A 24895-nucleotide genomic window follows, 5' to 3' on the forward strand; every position below is an offset into this window, starting at 1 on the left:
AGTTTCTGATTCTTTTGGGAATATTATTTTGCTTCATTTGAAGGATCTTATCCTAAGTGAGCTGTAGTTTCTTTTAGAAGAGTTCAGATGAAAAAAAAAGAAGAAGAAGAAGACTTCAGATGAAATCTAATTTTTAAACAAATTGAAAATAAAGTTTTTACTATACTAACTGTAATTTTAGATTTTTAAAGGAAAATAATAAAGGATGACCCCAATTTTTAATTATTGAGGTTTTTGTTTTCATAATTATATTAGCTATTAATTATATACAGGCTAAATATAGCAAACATTGTTATTTGGCATAGTTAAAAATAGGATCTTTTAGCTAAAAACTACTTAGCTCTTAAGAGTTAGAATGTAATTAATTATACTATACAACCACACTCGGAATAATTTAACTTTTTTTCTTTTTAACTCAGAAGTTACTTCAGAATCTTAGTATACCTCATGATTTTCCCAGATATCATTTTTTATTTATTACAGTATTGAAGTACTAGTTGACAGAGTTTCAGTTATTTAAACACTGAATAACAAAAATGCTGTGATTATTTAAAATAGAACCCACTCTGCTTTTTTAAGCATATTTAAGATTACATGTGTATATATGTATTTTATCTAATTATAAAGTATTATTGAATTATTATGCTTTTCAGAATATTGAAAAAAAAGACTTAGATTTCTACATTAAAAATTTGCTTTGTCAAGTGGCCAGGAAAACTGAATGGGCCCTTGTATTACTTAGAAGCACAAAAGTTCACATTTAACATTTTCACCCAATAAAACTGAAATCTGATCAAGAGCAAATAGATTATTGGGGTGCCAGGGCAGTTCAGTCAGTTGATCATCTGACTCTTGATTTCGGCTCAGGTCATGATCTCATGGTTTGTGGGTTCGAGCCCCGCATCAGGCTCCTCACTGACATTGCAGAGCCTGCTTAGGATTCTCTTTCTCTCCCTCTCTTTCTGTCCCTCCCTTGCCCCTCCCTTGCCCCTCCCTTGCATAAACTTTAAAAATTTTTTTTTAAAAAAAGAGCAAATAGATTACATATTGCCTGGAATAATTTTTCAGGAAAAAACCCCAAATATAAATATGACTTTCTGTATGTTTCGTTTTATAGCACAGAAAAGCATTTTATAAGGACTCCAGTTATGGAAAAGCAGATGTACTTCCCTCTTCAGAATTATCCAGTGAACAACATGGTAACAGGTAATTTAAAATAAAATTTAGAGAAAACCCAAGTAGGGAAGAAACAAAAGAATATTTTGTACAATAAAGCTGCTGTTGTACTAGCCTGGCAAGTAGAGTACCTTCTGTTACATATACTAATAGAAGAGATATCATTTACATTAAATAAATCTGTAGAATTGTCCCAAAGATAGGCCCCATATTTTCTGTTAAAACACTGGTCTATTGGTAGTGTGAATATACATCCATGTTTTTACATAAGACAGTCCCAGTTTATGCCTGTTGTCCTGGCATCAGTTTTTTACTCTCAGGCATACCAATTTGGAAGATAAATTATATGGACCACTCTAATCATAGTTTCCTTTGAGAATCTGATGAAACATAGGCCCCTTTCCCTAGCATACACACACACACAAACATAATACACAAACTTCACATATAATTTAGAGAGGTTCTCAGGTGTCCGTGGACTCCATATTTGGCTTTTCTAGTGCCCGATGTAAAGAAAAAATGGCTTACTAAGGCTGATGTGAGAGGATGGAACTTAGGGAACCAGTTGAAAAGTGGCCTCTGGGACTTAGATAGTGCTAAATGAGGTGGATAGTTAGATACTTTGATCTGGGTGGTATTCAGTAATGTCATTGATCTTTTTTTTTAAATAGAGATTTAAAAAAAAATTGTCTTTAAAATACAGCAGCTTAAAAAATACAGGTTTTTGAAATTTCATTTTAAAAATCATTTGTATTTTTCTCACACTTTCTTTACGAGTGTCAAAACTACCTCTTGCAAGTAGTCCACAGATTCCTAGATGTCTTCTTTCATAGTATTATTCCTTCTTACCATTTTGTCTAGCCATTTGTTTCATTTTTTTTCCCTCCTGTTCGTCTGAGTAATAAATTGGCCTTTAGAAAAGCACTTTGAAAAAGAACTTTTAATGTGTAGGTTGAGACTGAATCTTAGGGACATCAAAGAAAACTGCTACCCAGCTTTGATAGCGGAGAAGTCAGTTCTGGGACTTTGAGGAGTAAATGTGGACTGCAAAGGACAATGAACTATGTAGAAGTACTTAAGTTCTAATATTAGAAATAGTGACTGCTACCCTGACTTATCCCTATACCTAAACATTCAGATAAAATGCAAGTACCCCTTAAACCATGGTTGTGGCATGTTACTGGTATTGATTTTTTTTTCAGGCAACTCTACCACCAGTTACTAAATGTCCCATGTTCATTTGGACATATCAAACATTTGATAACATTTTTAAAAAATCAATGATAAATGTTAAAATCAGCACAATAAAGACAAATGCTTAGATTTGGACACATAACAATGCTGCTCTATGTTTCATTGCTGTCTGACTATTCAAAAGACATGATAGTGTTATATTAAAAACAAACTGAAAAAGAACTGTAGAAATAATCATTAGTAAGGGTGCCTGGGTGGCTCAGTCAGTTGAGCATCTGACTCTTGACTTCGGCTCAGGCTGTGATCCCAGGGTCATGGGATTGACTCCTGTGTCAGACTATGCACTGAGTGCAGTGCCTGCTCGGGATTCTCTTTCTCTCTCTGTCTCTCTCCTCCCTCTGTCCCTCTCCCCACCCCCCGCCTCTCTCTCTAAAATAAAAAATAAAAATAAAATAAAAAAATATAAAGAATAATCATTAGCCAGAATTTTTAAAGTAAAATTTTAACTTGTGATAGTCTTTTTTTAATTTTATAGGTAGAACAATAGTAAAATTTTCTGATTTTTAAAAATTTTCTTACTAATTATTTTCTTTCTTTAAATTTCTACATTAAAATTTTATTTTTAAAAATTTATTTATTTATTGCCCTCAACAAGTACAAAAAGATCAAGATCATGCCATGCATATTTTCAGACCACAACACTATGAAACACTAAACATTTGGAAAGATAGCAAATACTTGGAGACTAAAGAACATCCTACTAAAGAACGAATTGGCTAACCAAGAAGTTAAAGAGGAAATTAAAAAGTACATGGAAGCCAATGAAAATGATAACACTACAGCCCAAAACCTCTGGGACGCAGCAAAGGCGGTCATAAGAGGGAAGTATATAGCAATTCAGGCCTTCCTAAAGAAGGAAAAAAGGTCACAGATACACAACCTAACCTTGCACCTTAAAGAGCTAGAAAAAGAACAGAAAAAGAAAAAAAAAAAAAAACCCAAACCAGCAGAAGACAGGAAATAAAGATTACAGCAGAAATCAATGCTATCGAAACAAAAAAACCCAGGAGAACAGATCAATGAAACCAGAAGCTGGTTCTTTGAAAGAATTAACAAAATTGATAAACCACTAGCCAGTTTGATCAAAAAGAAAAAGGAAAGGACCCAAATAAATAAAATCAAGAATGAAAGGGAGAAATCACAACCAACACAGCAGAAATAAAAACAATTATAAGAGGATATTATAAGCAATTATACGCCAATAAAATGGGCAATCTGGAAGAAATGGACAAATTCCTAGAAACATATACACTATCAAAACTGAAACAGGAAGAAATAGAAAATTTGAACAGACCCATAACCAGTAAAGAAATCAAATTAGTAATCAAAAATCTCCCAAAAAACAAGAGTCCAGAGCCAGATGGCTCTCCAGGGGCATTCTACCAAACATTTAAGGAGTTAACACCTATTCTCTTGAAGCTGTTCCAAAAAATAGAAATGGAAAACTTCCAAACTCTTTCTATGAAGCCAGCATTACCTTGATTCCAAAACCAAAGACCCCACTAAAAAGGAGAACTATAGACCAATTACCTTGATGAACATGGATGCAAAAATACTCAAGATATTAGCCAACCAGATCCAATAATATATTTAAAAAATTATTCACCACGACCAGGTGGGATTTATACCAGGGATGCAGGGCTGGTTCAATATCCACAAAACAACGTGGTTCATCACATTAATAAAAGAAAGGACAAGAACCACACGAGCCTCTCAATAGATGCAGAGAAAGCATTTGACCAAATACAACATCCCATCTTGATAAAAACTTGTAAGGAAGTAGGGATAGAAGGATTGTACCTCAAGATCATAACAGCCATATATGAAAGACTCACCCCTAATATCATCCCCAATGGGGAAAAACTGAGAGCTTTCCCCCCAAGGTCAAGGACAAGACAGGGACATCCACTCTCACCACTGTTATTCAACATAGTATTGGAAGTCTTAGCCTCAGCAATCAGACATGATTGAGAAATAAAAACAAATAAAAGGCATCCAAATCGGCCAGGAGGAGGTGAAACTTTCACTCTTCGCAGATGACATGGTACTCTATATGGAGAACCCAAAAGATTCCAGCAAAAAACTGCTAGAACTGATCCATGAATTCAGCAAAAGGCAGAATATAAAATCAATACACAGAAATTGGTTGCGTTCCTATACACCAACAATGAAGAAACATAAAGAGAAATCAAGGAATCGATCCCATTTACAATTGCACCAAAAACCATAAAATACCTAGGAATAAATCTAACCAAAGAGGTAAAAAATCTATACACCAAAAACTATAGAAAGCTTATGAAAGAAATTGAAGAAGACACACACAAAAAAATGGAAAAAGATTCCATGCTCCTGGATAGGAAGAACAAATATTGTTAAAATGTCAATACTACCCAAAGCAATCTACATATTCAATGCAATCCCTATCAAAAAAATACCAGCATTCTTCACAGAACTAGAACAAACAATTCTAAAATTTGTATGGAATCAGAAAAGACCCAGAATTGCCAAAGCAATCTTGAAAAAGAAAACCAAAGCTGGTTTCACAATCCTGGACTTCAAGCTGTATCACAAAGCTGTAATCATCAAGACAGTATGGTACTGGCACAAGAACAGACACTCAGATCAATGGAACAGAATAGAGAACCCAGAAATGGACCCACAAATGTATGGCCAACTATCTTTGACAAAGCAGGAAAGAATATCCAATGGAATAAAGACAGTCTCTTCAGCAAGTGGTGCTGGGAAAACTGGACGGTGACATGCAGAAGAATGAACCTGGACCACTTTCTTACACCATACACAAAAATAAACTCAAAATGGATGAAAGACCTCAATGTAAGACAGGAAGCCATCAAAATCCTCGAGGAGAAAGCAGGCAAAAAACTCTTTGACCTTGGCCACAGCAACTTCTTACTCAACACGTCTCTGGAGGCAAGGGACACAAAAGCAAAATAAACTATTGGGACCTCATCAAAATAAAAGGCTTCTAAACAGCAAAGGAAACAATCAGCAAAACTAAAAGGCAACCTGTGGAATGGGAGAAGATATTTGCAAATGACATATCAGATAAAGGGTTAGTATCCAAAATCTATAAAAAACTTATCAAACTCAACACCCAGAAACAAATAATCCAGTGAAGAAATGGGCAAAACACATGAGTAGACACTTCACCAAAGAACACATCCAGATGGCCAACCGACACAGGAAAAAATGCTCAACATCACTCATCATCAGGGAAATACAACTCAAAACCACAATGAGATACCACCTCACACCTGTCAGAATGGCTAATAAGTCAGGCACCAACAGATTTTGGCGAGGATGCAGAGAAAGAGGATTTCTTTAGCACTGCTGGTGGGAATGCAAACTGGTGCAGCCACTCTGGAAAACAGTATGGAGGTTCCTCAAAAAAATTAAAAATAGAACTACCCTATACCCATCAATAGCACTAATATGTATTTATCCAAGGGATACAGGTGTGCTGTTTCAAAAGGGGCTCATACACCCCAATGTTCATAGTAGCACTACCAACAATAGCCGAAGTATGGGAAGAGCCCAAATGTCCATCGATGGATGAATGGATAAAGAAGATGTGGTATATACATATACAATGGAGTATTACTCGGCAATCAAAAAAAATGAAATGTTGCCATTTGTAACTATGTGGATGGAACTAGAGGGTAGTCAGTCAGAAAAAGACAAATATCATATGACTTCACTCATATGAGGACTTTAAGATACAAAACAGATGAACACAAGGGAAGTGAAGTAAAAATAATATAAAAACAGGGAAGGGAATGAAAACAAGAGACTCATAAATATGGAGAACAGAGGGTTGCTGGAGGGGTTGTGGGAGGGGGATGGGCTAAAGGGGTAAGGGGCATTAAGGAATCTACTCATGAAATCATTGTTGCACTATATGCAAACTAAATTGGATGTAAATTAAAAAAATAAATTAAATAAAAATTACAAAAAATTTTATTTATTTATCTTAAGTAATCTTTACACCCATCATGGGGCTCAAATTCATGACCCCAAGATCAAGAGTCACATGCTTTTCCAATAGAGCCATCTAGGCGCCCCTACGTTAAAATTTTATAGCACTTTCTTGGAAGAAAGTTTCAATTTTTAGAGATAATTCATTTGTCTTTAATTTTGATATAAAATGACGAGTACTTCCTTTTTTAAAATCATGCCCATCTGCTTGTACAGGAAGGAATAACTTGTTGGAATGTAGTGAATGACAGTTCTAATTTAGGCAGTGGTAGTAATTTCTGTGACTATAACTTAATTGTCTCTTCCTCAAAACGGGTTAGATTTAGCTCAATGAATGTTAAATCTCTTAAAATAGAACTAATTAGATGTTAGGTTGCAGAAAATACAAATTGGAGCTATGCCCTAGAACCCAGTGGCCCCAAATTGTGACAACGAAAAATGTCTTCAGATAGTGCCAAATGTCCTATAAAATATCAAGGGATTTTTTTTTTTTTGGTCTGTTTTTTGTTTGGTTTTTGCTTTTGACTGGAATTAAATTCTTTCAGTCTGATATCACTGGTTATCAGAAGAAGTTCTGATTGATAGCTACATGTATTATTAATAAAAAAAATTAGTAAATATCTTGCAGGCAAAATTTTCAAACCAAAAAGTTCTGATAATTAAAAGTTTGGGAACCTATCATAGGTACTTTATTAGTTATCTATTACTGTGTAACAAATTGCTCTAAAAGTTAGCAGTTTAAAACAATGAACATTTATTACTTGATAGTTTCTGAGGGCCAAGAATCCAGGAGCATCTTAGATATTTCCGTCTCAGAGTCTTTCACAAGGTTACAGTCAAGTTGTTAGCCAGGCTACAGTTACTCCAAGGCACAACTAGAACTGGGAAATACATTTCAAAGCTCACTCATGTGGTTGTTGACAGGCTTGGGTCTTTGCTGATTTTCGGCTCAAGGCCCTACTCCTCATCAAGTGGGCCTATCCATAAGGGCTGTTCACATCATGGTAGCTTGCTTTCCTCAGAGAGAGAACTGCAAGAGGGAAAAGAGCCTACCCAAGACAGAAGCCACTGTGCTTTTTATATCCTACTCTTAGAAGTGACAAACCATCACTTCGGCCATGTGCTATTGGTCACAAAGACCAACCCAAATACAGAATCTCCTTCCAGAGACTACAGAAACTTGTGAATACTAAGAGATAGGGATCATGTAGGGCCATTTGGGAGGCTGGTTACCACAGACACTTATGGAATCCTCCACCAAGAATACCTTTCCTAGGAACTCTTTTTTCTCGCCCCCCCCCGCCCCGCCCCCCAGTTCATCTGGGTTACACAGAAACAGTCATTTTCTAAAACATGAGCTTGCTCTTCTTCGCCTCTAACAGTTGCTTTGGGAACGATTACCTGATTTAAGTTGGGCCAGTCACAGCTTTTCTCTAGATTTTTTGACATGGAATGCAGCCAGTCAAATCATTCTCATTCAGGTAACCATAGCTCTAAGATACAAAACTTGGGAGCAATGGGGGCCCATGTTTTCTACTAAAGCCAACTTGCCTCAAGAAAGGAAAATGAAATTAACATGTAGAAAAAAACTGGATACCAGTAAGAGACAACAATGAGAGCTAGTTACTTCTGAGGCCCAGCAACATGTCTGCCTTCTTCACAAGCTTGGTTGATATGGCAATATCTTTCTAGTACACTCCCTTTTTGTTTAAGCTAGTATAAATTGGGCGTCAGTTGACTTCAGCCAAAAGTCATAATTACTTCAAAACTGCCACAATAATCTATTTCTGATGCATAAATGTCCTTCTTATAATTATAGGAATATTTTTTATCAATGTAATAATTATTTTTAAAACTCCTATCCTCATACATATCTTTAGAAACTTCACATACTGTGTATATGTGCAGTTAACTAAATGTTAATATTTTTCTGCACTAGTTTATTTTATACAGAACCTAGTCATTAGGCAAAAATCATTAACCACGTAGAGTGTAGTAATAGTACTTCAAGAGATTTTCTGAAGTAAATGATTATGATTAAAATATCTTTAAAGGCACTACTCAGTTTTATATTATTGAATTAATAGTTAATTTATTAGCTGTGAATTTATTATCTATTATTAGAAGCAATCAAATTATATGCATATGTACCACATGTTGATGGTGGTGTTTTAAACTCAATCATCTTTGAGCTCTATCAGAGTTTTTCTCATACAGTATTTACTTTTAAACTAGGTTTCAGTTTTAATATAAACTACAAACACAATACACTTAAAATATAATCACTCAGATAAGCAGTTGCTATCAAGGTAATATTGCTTAGTGTTATTAAGTCCTTAAGCTCTCTGCATTCTAGGTGGGTGTTTTTTGATACTCTTATCAATTTCAGATTATTAATGACATCAAAATTACTCACACCCAAACCCTTGTTGACTAAGCAGTAATACTGGCTTTCCTTAACTTCTTATTAAACAATGTTATCCCAGTGTTAGCCATGCAGGAAAGTGTTCCCAGCTTTGCTGGTGAAGATGAGCTGTTGATGCTGTTAGTAGCTAGTTGGATAGATAGTTCTGAGTGATTACACTCTAAGCCAGACACATTTCCCAGTTATTTTAGTCTAAGTACTTTATGTTTTATCCCCAACCTGGACATTACACTCTCAGTAGTTAAAGTGGGTAATCAAAATTTGTGTTTTATTTATTATTTAAAAAAATATTTTTACATTTATTCATTTTTGAGAGACAGAGAGAGACAGAGTGTGAGCAGGGGAGAGGCAGAGAGAGAGGGAGATGCAGAATCCAAAGCAGGCTCCAGGCTCTCAGCTGTTGGCACAGAGCCCAATGCAGGGCTTGAGCCCACGAACTGCAAGATCATGACATGAGTCAAAGTTGTACATTTAACCTACTGAACCACCCAGGCACCCCGAAATATTTGTGTTTTAAAAGGAGGTAGAGGCGCCTGAGTGGCTCAGTTGTTTGGGCGACCAACTTGGACTCAGGTCATGATCTTGCAGTTTGTGAGTTTGAGCCCCGTGTCCTGTGCTGACAGCTCGGAGCCTGGAGCCTACTTCAGATTCTGTGTCTCCGCCTCTCTCCACCCCTCCCCTGCTCACGCTCTGTGTTTGTCTCTCAATAATACATAAACATTTAAAATAAAATAAAAGGAGGTAGAAGGTTGGACGGAGTGGGGAGTTGGGAAGAAAGGTGTTCCCTAATAATTATCAAGTTTCATGGAGAATCTTCTCACTGGTATTATTTCTTCTTTTTACTTCTTTCTAACAACATTATTTAAAAATCTTAATTCTAATAAATCAAAGACATTGAAAAACAAATAGTGTAATAGTACGATAGGATTTCAAAAGTATATATATTTTTAATTTTGTAGGTTATATATCAATTGATTCCATGAAGAAATTCCTTGGGGAGCTACGTGACTTTATTCCTGGAAGCTCAGGATATTTGGCATACCATGTTCAAAATGAAATTAACATGTCAGCTATAAAAAGCAAATTGAAGAGAAAATAATAAGTTAAATTGTACTTATATCTAGTTATTTGTTTTTTATAAAATATTAGCAAAGATGTACATAATTTTACACTCTCCCCTTGGGACAAGGGGATTGAGGAAATGGGGAAGAATTTTTCTCTTTCTTTCTCAAAATGTGTTTTTAAGGAAATTCAGAATCATTTTGGCTCTGTGTTTTGACATTTGGGCTGGATTTTCTCCCCATTTTGTAACATTATGTCCACCAATCCTGAGTACACAGTTGTTATAGAGTAAATGTCATAAAACCACTTTGTAAGAAGTCTCAGTCTTTCTCTCTCTCCCTCTCTGCCAGATGCTCTTTTGGCTTTAACATTCAATTAATTATATATGTTTTTCTAGATTCAATGTTAAGTTTTATGATTCTGGTCATCTTATTTTAATTAAAAAATTAGAATGTTACTGTTGAGTTCTGAATTACTGTTTCTGGCTTGAAAAATACAGAGTAAAGCACTTTAATGATTCAGACTTCATGTGTGGACAGTTCCTGATAACATGTACCAGTAGGAATTTAATGTAAATGAGTGTTGTATCCTCTGAAATGAATCCTCAAGTCACCTTAGAATGACAGTGCTGGAAAGGACCTTGGAGAACAATGAGGAAGTGAAGGCCTTGAGAGGATGTCTTGTCTAGGGTGACTAGCTGGTTGCCAAAACAGGACTAGAACACAACTGTCTTGATTTTCCAAGCCAGGGCTTTCCCACTGTTTCACAATGGTATATGCTGTAGTCTATGACAGATATAAGTGACAGTAGATCTGCAAAGAGAACCCAGAAACAAGCCAACATGCTTGGCTTGTTTTCTAAAAAAGCTAAAATAGTAATGAGATATAATGATTTCAAGATAGCAACTTCTTATCTTTATTCATATGGTCATACTGTGTCGAATCTGTTGGGTTTAGTACTTTTCGAAGATTTGTAAATGATATATATTTTTTGTGAAGCTATCATCTTTTTAAAACTGTACTTTCTCCAGGGCACCTGGGTGGCTCAGTCAGCTGAGTGTCTGACTCTTGATCTCAACTCAGGTCATGATCTCATAGTTCGTGAGATTGAGCCCCACATTGGGCTCTGTACTGACAGCACAGAGCCTGCTTGGGATTCTCTCTATAAAGCAGTCCAAACTTGAAAAAAATAAAATAAAATAAAACTATACTTTCACCTAGGAAGTGTATATCAACTATACAATTAACTAAAGAAAATGCGCTTTTTTTAAGTGTTTGGATCATTTGGGTATATGTGGGCCCTGGTCTTTCTTCATGACTCAAATTTTATAATACAAAATTTTAACATTAGTCTCAGCATTAGCATTTGAAAGTTCTGTTTTTCCCATATGGTAACTTCTCCTTATTTATATTTATATTTGTATTTGTGGTTAAACTCTTCTGAACTTGTAAATTAAAAAAAAAAATCTAAACTAAATGTTAATGACCTTTTCCTGAAGCATATTAAATATTATTGCTCTTGAACATTTTATCTCAGTCACATTCAGTTGAATATTTCTTGCATAGAAACCAAGCCTGTCTATGCATCTTAAATTACTTATTACAAGGATTAAGTAAATTTACACTAAGTTGTGTACATTGGGATTTCTTGGGAGTGTTCAAGTATTTTTTCTGATATATGTAGTATGCATGTGTTAACATAGTAGAGAAAAAACTACAACCAAAATGATTTCCAAACAAAAGTAATTATATCTTTAGGAGTATATGGAAAAGGCCAGATGCAATGTATATGCTTGACATACTACCAGAAGCAATAAAATCAGTTGATAACATGAGCCTTTCAGGAATTAGAAACATATGAACAAATAAAGTAGGCAACAATAAACTGTTTTGTTAAGTCTACTGTCTTAATGGGAAGTGAAAGGCAGTATGATTTTACTTATTGCTCATTTAAGCTGTTTCTTTTTATGTGCCTAGTGTATCTGATGGATATTGCCTTGGCTCACATCTTATAAAAATGCTCTCCCCACTTTAGTACTTTTGGTTATTTCTCTATGCTTTTGCAAACATGTCTCCTCTAATGCTTTTCACTATTAGGCATAGTCTTTCCTCATACTGCTTAATTTAGTGTGTAGTTCTTAGTTCATCTTATTTCTTTTATCCTTTGTTTTGTTTTTTTTTTTAATTTTTTTTTCAACGTTTACTTATTTTTGGGACAGAGAGAGACAGAGCATGAACGGGGGAGGGGCAGAGAGAGAGGGAGACACAGAATTGGAAACAGGCTCCAGGCTCTGAGCCATCAGCCCAGAGCCCGACGCGGGGCTCGAACTCATGGAGTGAGAGATCGTGACCTGGCTGAAGTCGGACACTTAACCGACTGCGCCACCCAGGCGCCCCATTCTTTTATCCTTTGTAACCAGACCATTTTTCTCTCTAGCTTTTGTAGGGTCTTATGACATTAGATAAATTATGAGTTATTGGCAGAGTCTGCTTGTTATTTCTGAACGTATGTGTCCTTTTCTTTCATGATGATAGAACCCCTAATTTCTATCTGGACACATGCTACCTAGAATAAAGACCATATTGACAGTCTCACTTGAAGTAAAGTATGGCTATGTCACAATGTTTTGGTCACTGGATGGATGCACAGCAGAAAGGGCATCTGGGAGCTTTTCTTAAAGTCCTCTGACATATACACTTTGTCCCCTTTCCTTCCTCCCCCACTCATTTGGTTTCTTTCATCTTGTTGCTTGGAATGGGGGTGTGATAGCTATCATTTAAACCATAATAGCAAGAACTATACCCCATTGTTGACAGAGCAAGAGACTGAGCCTGGGGCCTAGAGCGGGATCCTGGGATCCTGAGGACATTGTGGAGACATCTGCCATCTTAGCAGATGTCTTAGAGATAGGGTTGCCTATCTCTAGACTTTTATGTGACAAACTTCTGTTTTGTTTAAGGCACTATATTTTGTGTCTCTTACTGCTAAGCTATTCATAAGTTAGGCTTAAGGACAGGCCACTGACCTCATCCTATGGGAGAGAACTGTGTGGAAGATACTAATTCTTTACACCTGTAAACTCTTGACAGATTTGTGATGTTGAAAATATATGGGTGACCTTAGGCATATCACATATCTTTCAGTTTTTAAAAATTTTTACTTAAAAAAAATTTTTTTAACGTTTATTCATCTTTGAGAGACAGAGAGAGACAGAGCATGAGCGGGGAAGGGGCAGAGAGAGAGGGAGACACAGAATCCGAAGCAGCCTCCAGGCTCTGAGGGGTCAGCACAGAGCCTGCCGCGGGGCTCGAACTCATGAACTGTGAGATAATGACCTGACCTGAAGTCAGACGTTCAACCGACTGAGCCACCCAGGTGCCCCACATATTGTTTAGATTTTAGCAGTTTTGGTAAAAAATATTTCTTTCAAATGGAGTATTTGGTTACACCATTAGTTAGCAATGTGAAAAACTGAAAATAATCTCACTGCTTAATAAATGAATAGAATGTCCCCTTAAATCATATTGCATCAATTTAATGGAATAGCCATTTTTCATTCCTAACAGCTTTATTAAGATATAATCACATGCTGTACAGTTCACACATTTAATGGGTACAAGTCAATGGCTTTCAGTATCATGACAGAGATGGGCAACTACCACCACAATCTGATTTAGAACATGGTCACCACCCCAAAAAGAAACCCTTTACCCATTGTAGTCATCGCCCATGTCCTACCTCCCCATCCCCACTTCCAGCCTTAGGCAGCCATTAATCTTTCTGTCTCCATAGATTTGCCCATTCTGGAATGTATGGATGGAATGAATGTATCTATGGAATCATATAAAATGCCCTTTTGTGACAAGCTTCTTTCACTTAGCATAATGTATTCCGAGTTCATCCATGTTATATCATTCCTTCTTATTGCCAAGTAGTATTCCATTGTATGGAAAATACTGCATTTTATTCATCAATTGATAGACACTTGGGTTGTTTCTACTTTTTGGCTATTATGAATAATGCTGCTATGAACATTTCAGGTACAAGTTTTTCTGTGAATGTATGCTTCTGTTTCTCTTTCGTATAGAAGAGTGGAATTGCTGGATCACATGGTAGCTATGTTTAACGTTTTGAGGACTGCCAAACTGCTTTCCAAAGTGACTGCATCATTTACATATTCACCAGCAATGTATGTGGGTTCCAATTTCTCCACATCCTCACCAACACTTGTTATTATCTGTTTTTTTTTTTTAATATGGCCATCTTGGTGTGAAATTGTATCTCGTGATTTTGATTTGCATTTCCCTGTGGCTAATGACGAACATTTTTTTCACACACTTATTGGCTATTTTTATATCTTCTTTGGAGGAATGTCTAATTGTCAGAGGAATTTATGGAAAGGATGTGACCACTGATTGACCCACAACCTCACCCAGGCAATTGGAGCCTCCTCATCGTTTCCCATGTCCCTGAAATGTGTTTTCTGCGCACTGTTCCCACAGTGAGAGCCATTTTCAAGGATGCAGACTTGAGAGAGTAATGTGGTGTTAAGATCATCTGGTCAATATATGTACTGAAATCAGTTAAAGCCTCTATATAAATTTTTAAGATTCTGGCAGGCAGGTGCAGGGATCTACTCATCTTTCAGCTGCCTAAGACAAGCCTTGTATGTAAGTTCCCTTGCTTATTAAATCTGCCCCCTACCAATCTGGAGTGGTCTTACTCTTTCTTTGCCTTTTCCTTACTCTTTTCCTTTCTCTCTGTAATTGAGGCCATTTAAAGTTTTCACTTGCAAAGCTCCTGAGTTCGCAAATCAACATCTATTCAAGTTCTTTGCCCGTTTTTAATTTGGGTTGTCTTTTTATTATTGAGCTATAATAGTTTTTAAAATATATTTTGGATATAAGTTCCTTATCATATATATGATTTATAAGTATTTTCTCCCATTCTACGGGTTGTCTTTAACTGTCTTGATGGCATTGTTTGCAGCACAAAAGTTTTTGATTTTGATGAAGTCCAATATTTCTATTTTTCTTTTGGTTTTGTATCTAAGAAATCTTTGCCTAACCCAAGATCATGAACATTTAAGCTATGTTTTCTTCTAAGACTTTTATAGTTTTAATTCCTACATTTAGTTCTGTGATTCATTTTGAGTTAATTTTTGTGTATGGTATGAGGTAAGGGTACAATTTCATTCTTTTTTCATGTGGATATCCAGTTGATCCAACACCTTTTGTTGAAAAGACTATTCTTTTCCCTATTAAATTGTCTTAGCAGGAATAACCATTTTATTTTTCTGATTATGTGTGGTGTGTTCTTATAAAAAATAAACAGCATAGAAATAAATAATATAAAAGGTAAAAGTCCCGGGGCGCCTGGGTGGCGCAGTCGGTTAAGCGTCCGACTTCAGCCAGGTCACGATCTCGCGGTCCGTGAGTTCGAGCCCCGCGTCGGGCTCTGGGCTGATGGCTCAGAGCCTGGAGCCTGTTTCCGATTCTGTGTCTCCCTCTCTCTCTGCCCCTGCCCCGTTCATGCTCTGTCTCTCTCTGTCCCAAAAATAAATAAACGTTGAAAAAAAAAAAATTAAAAAAAAAAAAAAAAAAAGGTAAAAGTCCCTTAAAATGCCACCTTCAGAGATAATGGCTGTTAGTACTATAAATAAGTGTTCTGGAATAATTGATCCCTGAGGGACCTTCCAGACCTATGAGTCTATAATACTTTACCAGGTACAAATTATTCCCAGAAATACTATTTAGCACAAATTCCTATTTAGTATGAATGATTCCCTGAAATACTCAAATGAAAGGCCTAGTGACCCAGTGACATATCTATCATCCTGTTACTACTGTATACCAGAAGAACCCACTTGAAGCTATTAATAATTTATTAATATATACAGACCTTTCCTGGAGTACCTTATCTGGTGTTTTTCTATTCACTTTGCATTCTGCAGTATGTCAAAGCAAACATGCTCATAAATGACACCTGGACTCACATCTTCTGCCTTAGAAAGGGCGGCACATCTCAGTAGCAGTAGAAAGGAGTAGCTAAGAGCATAGAGTCAAACCGTCTTGGCTTAAATTCCAATATAGTGCATATCTAGTTGAGTGATCTTAGACCAGTTATTTAATCTGTCGTGGTAAATGGGGATCATAATGCCAAAATTATAGGGAAATTGTGAGGATCAAGGAAGTAATACATGTAAAGTACCTAGTACAACACCAGGTACTTAGTAGGTGCTCAGTGAAAAAGTTATATAGTTGCATTACTATTATTACTAGCATATTCTAGTTCCTGTAATAAAACAGATGAGGAAAGATCACTAAATTAGTACTTTATAAGAAAGTCTTTATTTATTTTTGAGAGAGAGAGAGAGACACAGAATCTGAAGCAGGCTCCAGGCTCCAAGCTATCAGCACAGAGTCTGACACTGGGCTCAAACTCATGAGCTGTGAGATCATGACCTGAGCTGAAGTTGGATGCTCAACCAACTGAGCCACCCAGGCACCCCACCAAATTAGTACTTTCTAAACTCAACTTTGTGGATATGGAGGAATTAAGTAGGCTTGGGGAGCTCTGTAAGACACAACGACCCAGTAACTTAGCCTCAAATAAGAGGAGAAATAGGCAAATACAGAAATTATAGCAAGAGATTATTTTTTTAATTTTTAATTTTTTTTAGAGAGAGAGAGAGTGAGCGGGTGGGGGAGGGACAGAGTGGGAGAGAGAGAGAGAGAGAGAGAGAGAGAATCCCAAGCAGGCTCCATGCTCAGTGCAGAGCCCACCATAGGGCTTGATCCCATGGCTCTGGGATCATGACCTGAGCTGAAATCAAGAGTCAGACGCTTAACTGACTGAGCCATCCAGGTGCCCCGAGAGATTGTTAATATATCTCTCTCAGAAATTCATAGAAAGCAAACCAAATCATTAGGGATATAATGGGTTAAATAAAACACATTATAAAAATAAGTTTCGCCCATGTCCTTTTACTTTTGTCACATGACTATTTGACAAGTTAAAATTAGATATAGGGCTCCCTATGAAAATAACACCAGCATTCTTCACAGAGCTAGAACAAACAAGCCTAAAATTTGTGTGGAACTAGAAACGACCCTGAGTAGCCAAAGCAATCCTGAAAAAGAAAACCAAAGCTAGAAGCCTCACAATCCCAGACTATGAGATGTATTACAAAGCTGTAATCATCAAGACAGTATGGCACTGGCACAAAAACAGACACATAGATCAATAGAACAGAATAGAGAACCCAGAAACATACAGCCAACTAGTCTTTGACAAAGCAGGAAAGAATATCTAATGGAAAAAAAGACAGTCTCTTCAGCAAGTGGTGCTGGGAAAACTGGACAACAACATGCAGAAGAATGAACCTGGACCACTTTATTACACCATACACAAAAACTCAAAATGGATGAAAGACCTCAATGTAAGACAGGAAGCCATCAAAATCCTCAAGGAGAAAGCAGGCAAAAACCTCTTTGACCTCGGCCACAGCAACTTCTTACTTGACATGTCTCCAGAGACAAGGGAAACAAAAGCAAAAATAAATGATTGGGACCTCATCAAGATAAAAAATGTCTGCACAGTGAAGGAAACAATCAGCAAAACTAAAGGTCAACCAACAGAATGGGAGAAGATATTTTCAAATGACAGATAAAGGGTTAGTGTCCAAAATCTATAAAGAACTTATCAAACTGAACACCTAAAAAACAAATAATGCAGTGAAAAAATGGGCAAAAGACAGGAATAGACACTTTTCCAAAGAAGACATCTAAATGGCTAACAGAAATGCTCAACATCACTCATCATCAGGGAAATACAACTCAAAACCACAATGAGATACCACTTCACACCTGTCAAAATGGCTAAAATTAACAACTCAGGCAACAACAGATGTTGACGAGGATGCAGAGAAAGAGGGTCTCTTTTGCACTGCTGGTGGGAATGCAAACTAGTGCAGCCACTCTAGAAAACAGTATGGAGGTTCCTCAAAAAATTAAAAATAGAACTAAAAAATTAAAAATAGAATTTCACTACTAGGTATTTATGCAAAGGGTACAGGAGTGTTGCTTCAAAGGGGCACATGCACCCCCATGTTTATAATAGTGCTAGCAACAATAGCCAAGAGGAACCCAAATGTCCACTGACTGATGAATGGATAAAGAAGATGTGGTATGTATATATGTATATAAAAATATACACAGTGGAATATGTGTGTGTGTATTTATAATACACACACACACACACACACACACACACACACACACACTGGAATATTACTTGATGATGAAAAAGAATGAAATCTTGTAATTTGCAACAATTACAAGTGGATGGAACTAGAGTATATTATGCTAAACAAAATAAGTCAGAGAAAGACAAATATCATATGACTTCACTCATATGTGAAATTTAAGATACAAAACAGATGAACATAAAGGAAGGGAAGCAATAATAATATAAAATCAGAGAAATATAAAATATAAAAAAACAACATAAAAACCATAACAGACTCTTAAACACAGAGAACGACCGAGGGTTGCTGGAAGGGTTTTGGGTGGGGGATGGGCTAAACAAGTGAGGGGCATTAAGGAGGACACTTGGGATGAGCACTGGGTGTTATATATAAGTGATGAATCACTAAATTCTATTCTTGAAATCATTATTACACTATATGTTAACTAACTTGGATGTAAATTAAAAAAAAAAAAAAGTCAGACGCTCAACTCACTGAGCCACCCAGGTGCCCCAGGAAACAAATATTAAAATAGCAGATTTAAATTCAAATTCAAATAACTCAGTAATAACATTAAATGTAAATGGATTAAATACTTCAATTATAAGATAATAAAGACACAGCAAGGTTGAAAATAAAGGTATGGAAAAAATACACCATCAAAACACTAATCAAAGTTGGTGTAGCTTTACCTAATACCAGCTAAAGTAGAATTTAACACAAGAAGTATTATTAGATAAAAAGAGTAACACTTCATAATGATAAAAGGATTCAGGTTCAGCAGGATAATAAAAATTATACTCATGTAATTATATAGCCCCAAAATATATAAGGCAAAATTTTCTAGAACTAAAAGAAAAAATAGACAAGTACATGATCATAGGTGATGTTAACATCTCCATAACCATTCTCATATCAAATTGAGCATGCAGATTAAAATTAGTAAGGATATATATAGAGAGAGATGGTTTGTGTAACATGATTAAAAACTCAGTTGACATTTATAGAACACTATAGCCAACAACTGTAGAATACAAGTTCTTTTCAAGTGCACATGGAATATTCATTAAAATAGACCATACCAGGAGCACCTGGGTGGCTCAGTAGGTTAAGCATCCAACTTTGGCTCAGGTCATGATCTCGTGGTTCATGGGTTTGAGCCCTGCATTGGGTTCAGAGCCTGGAGCCTGCTTCGGATTCTGTGTCTCCCTTTCTCTGTGCCCCTCCTCCACGCTCTCTCTCTCTCTCTCTCTCTCTCAAAAATAAGATAAACATTAAATTTTTTAAAATAATAAAATTAGATATAAGCTTGTATTATACTACTATTGAGCAACACTGTTCTAAAGTCTGTTTCTCAGCTTCAGAGAGCCTAAAAAATTTGGAAAACACTTGAGGGAAACAGATTTTGATACTGTATCAGGACCCAGGACCAATGGTATTTACCAGTCCTGGCCTGTATCTAAACTCCCAGGGACTTCAGTCATCACTAAAGTCTGGGCTGGGGCAGAGTCAGTCCATAGATAGGAAACTTGTTTCTATCCTGTCTGCATTTCCCTGTGACTCAGCCCACAGGGATAAATGTGACAGGGAGTTGGTTTGTTTTCTGTGTTTCTTTCAAGCAGCTTCCTTGAAGACACAAACAGCTTTTGAATAGCAAAGATAAGGGACAGGTCTGGCTGAATCTTCCATAATAACAACTAGGTTTTTGGTCATTAATCAAGTTCCTACACTTCTTGCCTGAGAGAATTTATAACAAATTGTTGACTGATCTTTAAGATGTTAAAAATGATACGTATTAATAAAATAAAACCCTGAGGGTGTGAGAATCATAGAGGCTTTGGCAGAGGAGCTCCAGCTTCTGACAACATAGTAAAGTTGTCCATTTTGGGCATCAAGGTTCCCAACTACCCTACTCTACACTACTACCCTTACCTTTGTGAGAGATCACAATCCCCTGACTATTTTTCTGAGATTCTGCCTACCCACCAACATCTTTAATATTCTCTCACCTCCTAACCTGACTCCTGAATATTTCCTTTGCCGGGAATATTCTGCTTCCCTCATGCCCCACTGTTTCAAGATCCATTTTAAAAAATGATACAGAACTACCACTTGGATTCTTTTTGTTTTAATTAACCTCTTTTGCAAGAAATAAGGATCAATAGACAAATTCAAGTAATAGGAATTCATTTTAAGATGGTATGTGGCAATAAGGAAGATAGGCAAATGATGGAAATCCAACATCAGGAACTCTTCTGAATCCAAGATGGCACTAGGAATCTCAGTGGCAGAAGTTAATGAATCTTCACTCTACTGTTCTGCCATTTATGTGACTCAGCTACTGAGACTTTGCTTATTGGGAGAGTTCTCCACTTTTGGCTCCCTTAGCATCCATTCTATGTCTTTTCTCACCTCACTACTTTTGCATACTCCTGGTTTCTGTTTCCTCAGTAACTCAGCCCTCCTCAAAAACTATATTAACCTTAAAAATAAAACTCCAGTTATTTTACCAGTAAAAATGGGTTTATTTGGGAATAGTAGAGAATTGCAATCCGGGACAAGTAAGCTACAGCAAAACCATAGGCAAGACCAGACAAAGAGGAAGAAGCCTCTTGTATAGAGGAAAGGAGGAAGTTGGAAGGGCTTTTATAAACAAAAAGTCCATTGCAGCAAATTGGAAGTTCGAAGTAGCTTCTTCTTGGTTGAAGTTGTGACAGTCTCACTGGCTAGGATGTTGCCAGGGGAGGAGGAAAAACTTTCTCCCTCCTGCTGGGATAGTAAAGAAATACTGGTCTGTAATGTCTTTCTCTTCCAGTAGGGTCTGCAATTCACAAGTAGTAGGGTGTGAGAGCCCCTTCTGCTGGCCTCTCAAATCCCTTCTACATGAGGTTTCCTTTTTATTAATTGTCACAATTACAACTTGCTTCTGGCCCTGCCTCTTCCTTCTTTACATTTTTTTTTTAGCTTCAGTTCTTGTCCCTAATTGCCCGATTCCCTCTTTATTTTCTATTTCAGGTTTTAGAGAGCCACCTGCTGTTATCCTACTTTTTGACAGAACTTTCTCCATTAAACTGCATCGTTAGTATCTGGTCAGCCTGTGGATCTGCCTGACTTAGGGGTATCAGATACCCACACACGGTGCAATCAACTGTGGACCAAGGTGGCTGCCCAAGTTCTCTTTCAGCAAGGGCTGTGAGCATGCCAGTCACCATGACTGCCATGTCCAGGACACTTTCACTTGTATCATTTTAGTCCTTATAACAACCCTACAAATAGATATCATCCTATTTTCTATAGGTGAAGAAACTGGGGAACGGGGAGGTTACTCAAGGCAAAGCCATGCAAAGCCAGCATACAGCCCTAAATCTACCATCAGAAATCACCACACAGTCGCCCCAATGGAGCATGTTAAGTGAATTCTCTTGAAATAAAACTACCAGGCAGAGAGGTGTCAGAAGTAGGACAACACTGCTGCTGCTCTCCATTCCTCCTACAACTGCAGAAAGGACAGGTTCTCCTAGGAGAACTCACCTATGGTTTATGAGTGTGAATGTGTGTGTGTGTGTGTGTGTGTGTGTGTGTGTGACTGTCCTGTGGAATCAAACCAAGGACAATACTAAGAATAGAGCCTGATAGATGAAGCCAAAGACAGATGCATCTTGTACTGTAATTCACCTTAAGGTAAATACAGATGCATCATCCTAACCTAATACAAAAAGCCAGATTTACAAAACAAGCCAATGAAAATGTAATTATTTTTTGCCCTGTTGCAATTTCTTTCCATCTTACTCTGGACCCTGAGTTATGGGATTTGTGTGGGAGTGGTTTGAGGGAAATCACTAGGATCTTCAGAGTCCTCCCTGTTCAAAAATAAAGTAGGTGAGGAAGATTCTTACATGTGGGCACAAGGTGGGTGTGGTGGCACCAACTGAGGATGGTAGATTAGTAAGTATCTGCTTACTAACACACTTCTCCATGATTAATGAGGAGATGGGAAAAGGTGAGAGTTGAATGAAGTAATATAAGGGATGTCTTTAGAATAATGTCTAGCTCATTTACCAAGGTTGCTATAATAAATTACCACAAACTCAGTAGCTTAAAGCAATACACATTTGGGAGTGACATTACCAAGATGGCAGAGTAGGACACCCCTCCGTCTCCTCATGAAGATCAACCATTAGACAGTTATACACAAATAAAAACAGCTCTGTAATCCACTTAATAAATGTCAGCAATGCAGTTAAAAACCTTAAGAATAACCGCACAAAAAGGGAAGGAAGAATAGCTTTGTTCTGCTGCATCAACCCATCCCCCACAGCTAGCATTGCTCAGTACCAAGAGGGAACTCCCAAGTTAGAAAGAGCTCCCCTCACCAGGAAAGCAAGAGCGGGTGAGCAACCAGCACCTGATGAGGACCATGTAGTTGTCGATGTAGTAGACCCCAACAGCTTGAGCTGACAAGTTACTATGACCCCCAGACCTGGTGCCACCAAAGGCTCTTCATTCTCACTAGACTTACTTTACAAAAAATGCTGAAAAGAGTTCTTCAAGCTGAAACAAGAGGATGCTACTTAGTAATGTAAAAACATGTGAAAACAACGTACTGGTAAGGCAAGTATACAGTCAGATTGAGAAGACTCTACTAATGTAATATAGTGGTGTGTTTACCACTTACCTCTAATATAAAGCTTGAGGAACAAAAGTATTAGAAACTACTATAACTACAATAATTTATTATTAATTATACACAATATAAACACAATATAAAAAGATGTAAAGCATGAAACAAAATGTGGCAGGGGTGGACTAAAAGGGGAGAGTTTTATATATAGTTGAAGTTGTTATCACTTTGAAATAGATTATAATATCTATAAGATGTTTCAAGTGAACCTCAGGGTAACCACAAAACAAAAACCTATAGTAGATACATACAAAATAAAAAGAAGGGGAAAGAAGTATACCACTATGGAAAATCATCAGTTCACAAAAGAAGAAAGCAAGAGAGAACAGAAGGAAGAAAGGTATTACAAAACAACCAGAAACCAGTGGACAAGATGGCAACAGTAAGCCCTTATCTATCAATAATTACTTTAAATGTAAGTGGATTAAACGTTCCAATCAAAAGGCATAGAGTGGCTGAATAGATGAAGAAACAAGACTCAACTATATGCTGCCAATAAAAAATTCACTTCAGCTTCAAGGACACACATAGACTCAAAGTGAAGGGTAGAAGAGGATATATATTTCACACAAGTAGAAATGAAAAGACAGCAGAGGTAGCTCTACTTACATCAGACAAAATAGATTTTAAGTCAAAAACTAACAAGAGACAAAGGATGTCATTATATAATGCTGAATGGGTCAGTTCATCAAGAGGATATAACAATTGTAAATATATATGTACCCAACAGTGGACTACCTAAACATATTAAATATCAAATCTGAAAGGAGTAATAGACAATAATACAACAATAATAGGGGACTTCAATTCCCCATTTTCAATAATGGATAGATCATCCAGACAGAAAATCAATAAGGAAACATTGGACTTGGCTATTCTTTAGGCCAAGTGGACCTAACAAACATACAGAGAACAATTCAAGCAATGGCAGCAGAATACAGATTCATCTCAAACACACCTAGAACATTCTCCAAGATAGATCATAAGTCACAAAACAAGTCTCAGCAAATAAAAAAAAATATTGAAACTGTAGCAAGTATCTTTTCCTTTTTTAAAATATTTATTTATTTATTTATTTATTTATTTGTTTAGAGAAAGAGAGGGCACAAGTGAGTGAGGGGTAGAAAGACAAAGAGAGAGAAGGAATCCCACAAGGGGCAAAGAAAGAGAGAGAGAGAAAGCAGGGCTCACCTGGGGCTCGTGTTTTGCCCAAAGTGGGGCTCATGCTCACCTGAAGCAGGGCTTAAACTCACAAACTGTGAGATCATGACGTGAGCTGAAGTCAGGTGCTTAAAACTCAGCTACCTAGATCCCCTTTAATTTTTTTTTAATGTTTGTTTATTTTTAAGAGGGACAGACAGCGTGAGCAGGGGAGGGGCAGAGAGAGAGAGGGAGACACAGAATCTGAAGCAAGCTCCAGGCTCTGAGCTGTCAGCACAGAGCCCCACAAGGGCTCAAAACCACAAACCATGAGATCATAACCTGAGCCAAAGTCAGATGCTTAACCGACTGAGCCACCCAGGCACCCCTAATAATTTTTTTAATGTTTATTTTTAGGAGAGGAGAGAGAGTGGGGGCGGGGCAGAAAGAATGGGAGAAAGAGGATCCAAAGCTGGATCTGGACTGATAGTAGAGAGCCCATTGTAGGGCTTGATCTCAGGAACTATGATATCATGACCTGAGCCAAAGCTCAATCAAGTATCTTTTCCAATCACAATAGTATGAAATTAAAAATTAATAACAGTAGGAAAACTGGAAAATTCACAAATAATGTGGAAATGAAGTGGCACACTCCTGAACAAACAAAGATGAAATCAAAAGGGAAATTAAAAAAAGTATACTGAAAGCAATTACAATGGGAACACAACATACCAAAACTTACAGGATGCAGCAAATGCAATGCTAAGATAGAAGTTTACAGCCAGAAATGCCTACATTAAGAAAAAAAAAAAAAAACTGAAATAAATAAGCTGCAATCCCTATCAAAATAACACCAGCATTCTTCACAGAGCTAGAACAAACAATTCTAAAATTTGTATGGAATCAGAAAAGA

General features: G+C 36.9%; 1 protein-coding gene across 2 annotated transcripts in view; it reads left to right on the forward strand.

Annotated features, from left to right (window-relative positions):
* TERB2 (telomere repeat binding bouquet formation protein 2) overlaps positions 1-21246 on the forward strand; it is a 35858-nt gene extending 14612 nt beyond the window's left edge. Inside the window, exons 6-7 of one of the 2 annotated variants that reach the window (XM_086710585.1) lie at positions 1118-1206; positions 21177-21246. In XM_086710585.1, coding sequence (XP_086566711.1) covers positions 1118-1206; positions 21177-21244 — 157 coding nt within the window. In that variant the 3' untranslated portion in view covers positions 21245-21246. Of the gene's footprint in view, positions 1-1117; positions 1207-9810; positions 10435-21176 lie in introns of those variants that run through there. The other variant, XM_025919992.2, reaches the window with a different exon arrangement.
* Positions 21247-24895: the final 3649 nt, after the last annotated feature.

The sequence above is a fragment of the Puma concolor genome, chromosome B3 (genome assembly GCF_028749965.1).
Source record: "Puma concolor isolate L17-30 chromosome B3, mPumCon1.1.hap2, whole genome shotgun sequence".
Lineage (NCBI taxonomy): Eukaryota > Metazoa > Chordata > Mammalia > Carnivora > Felidae > Puma > Puma concolor.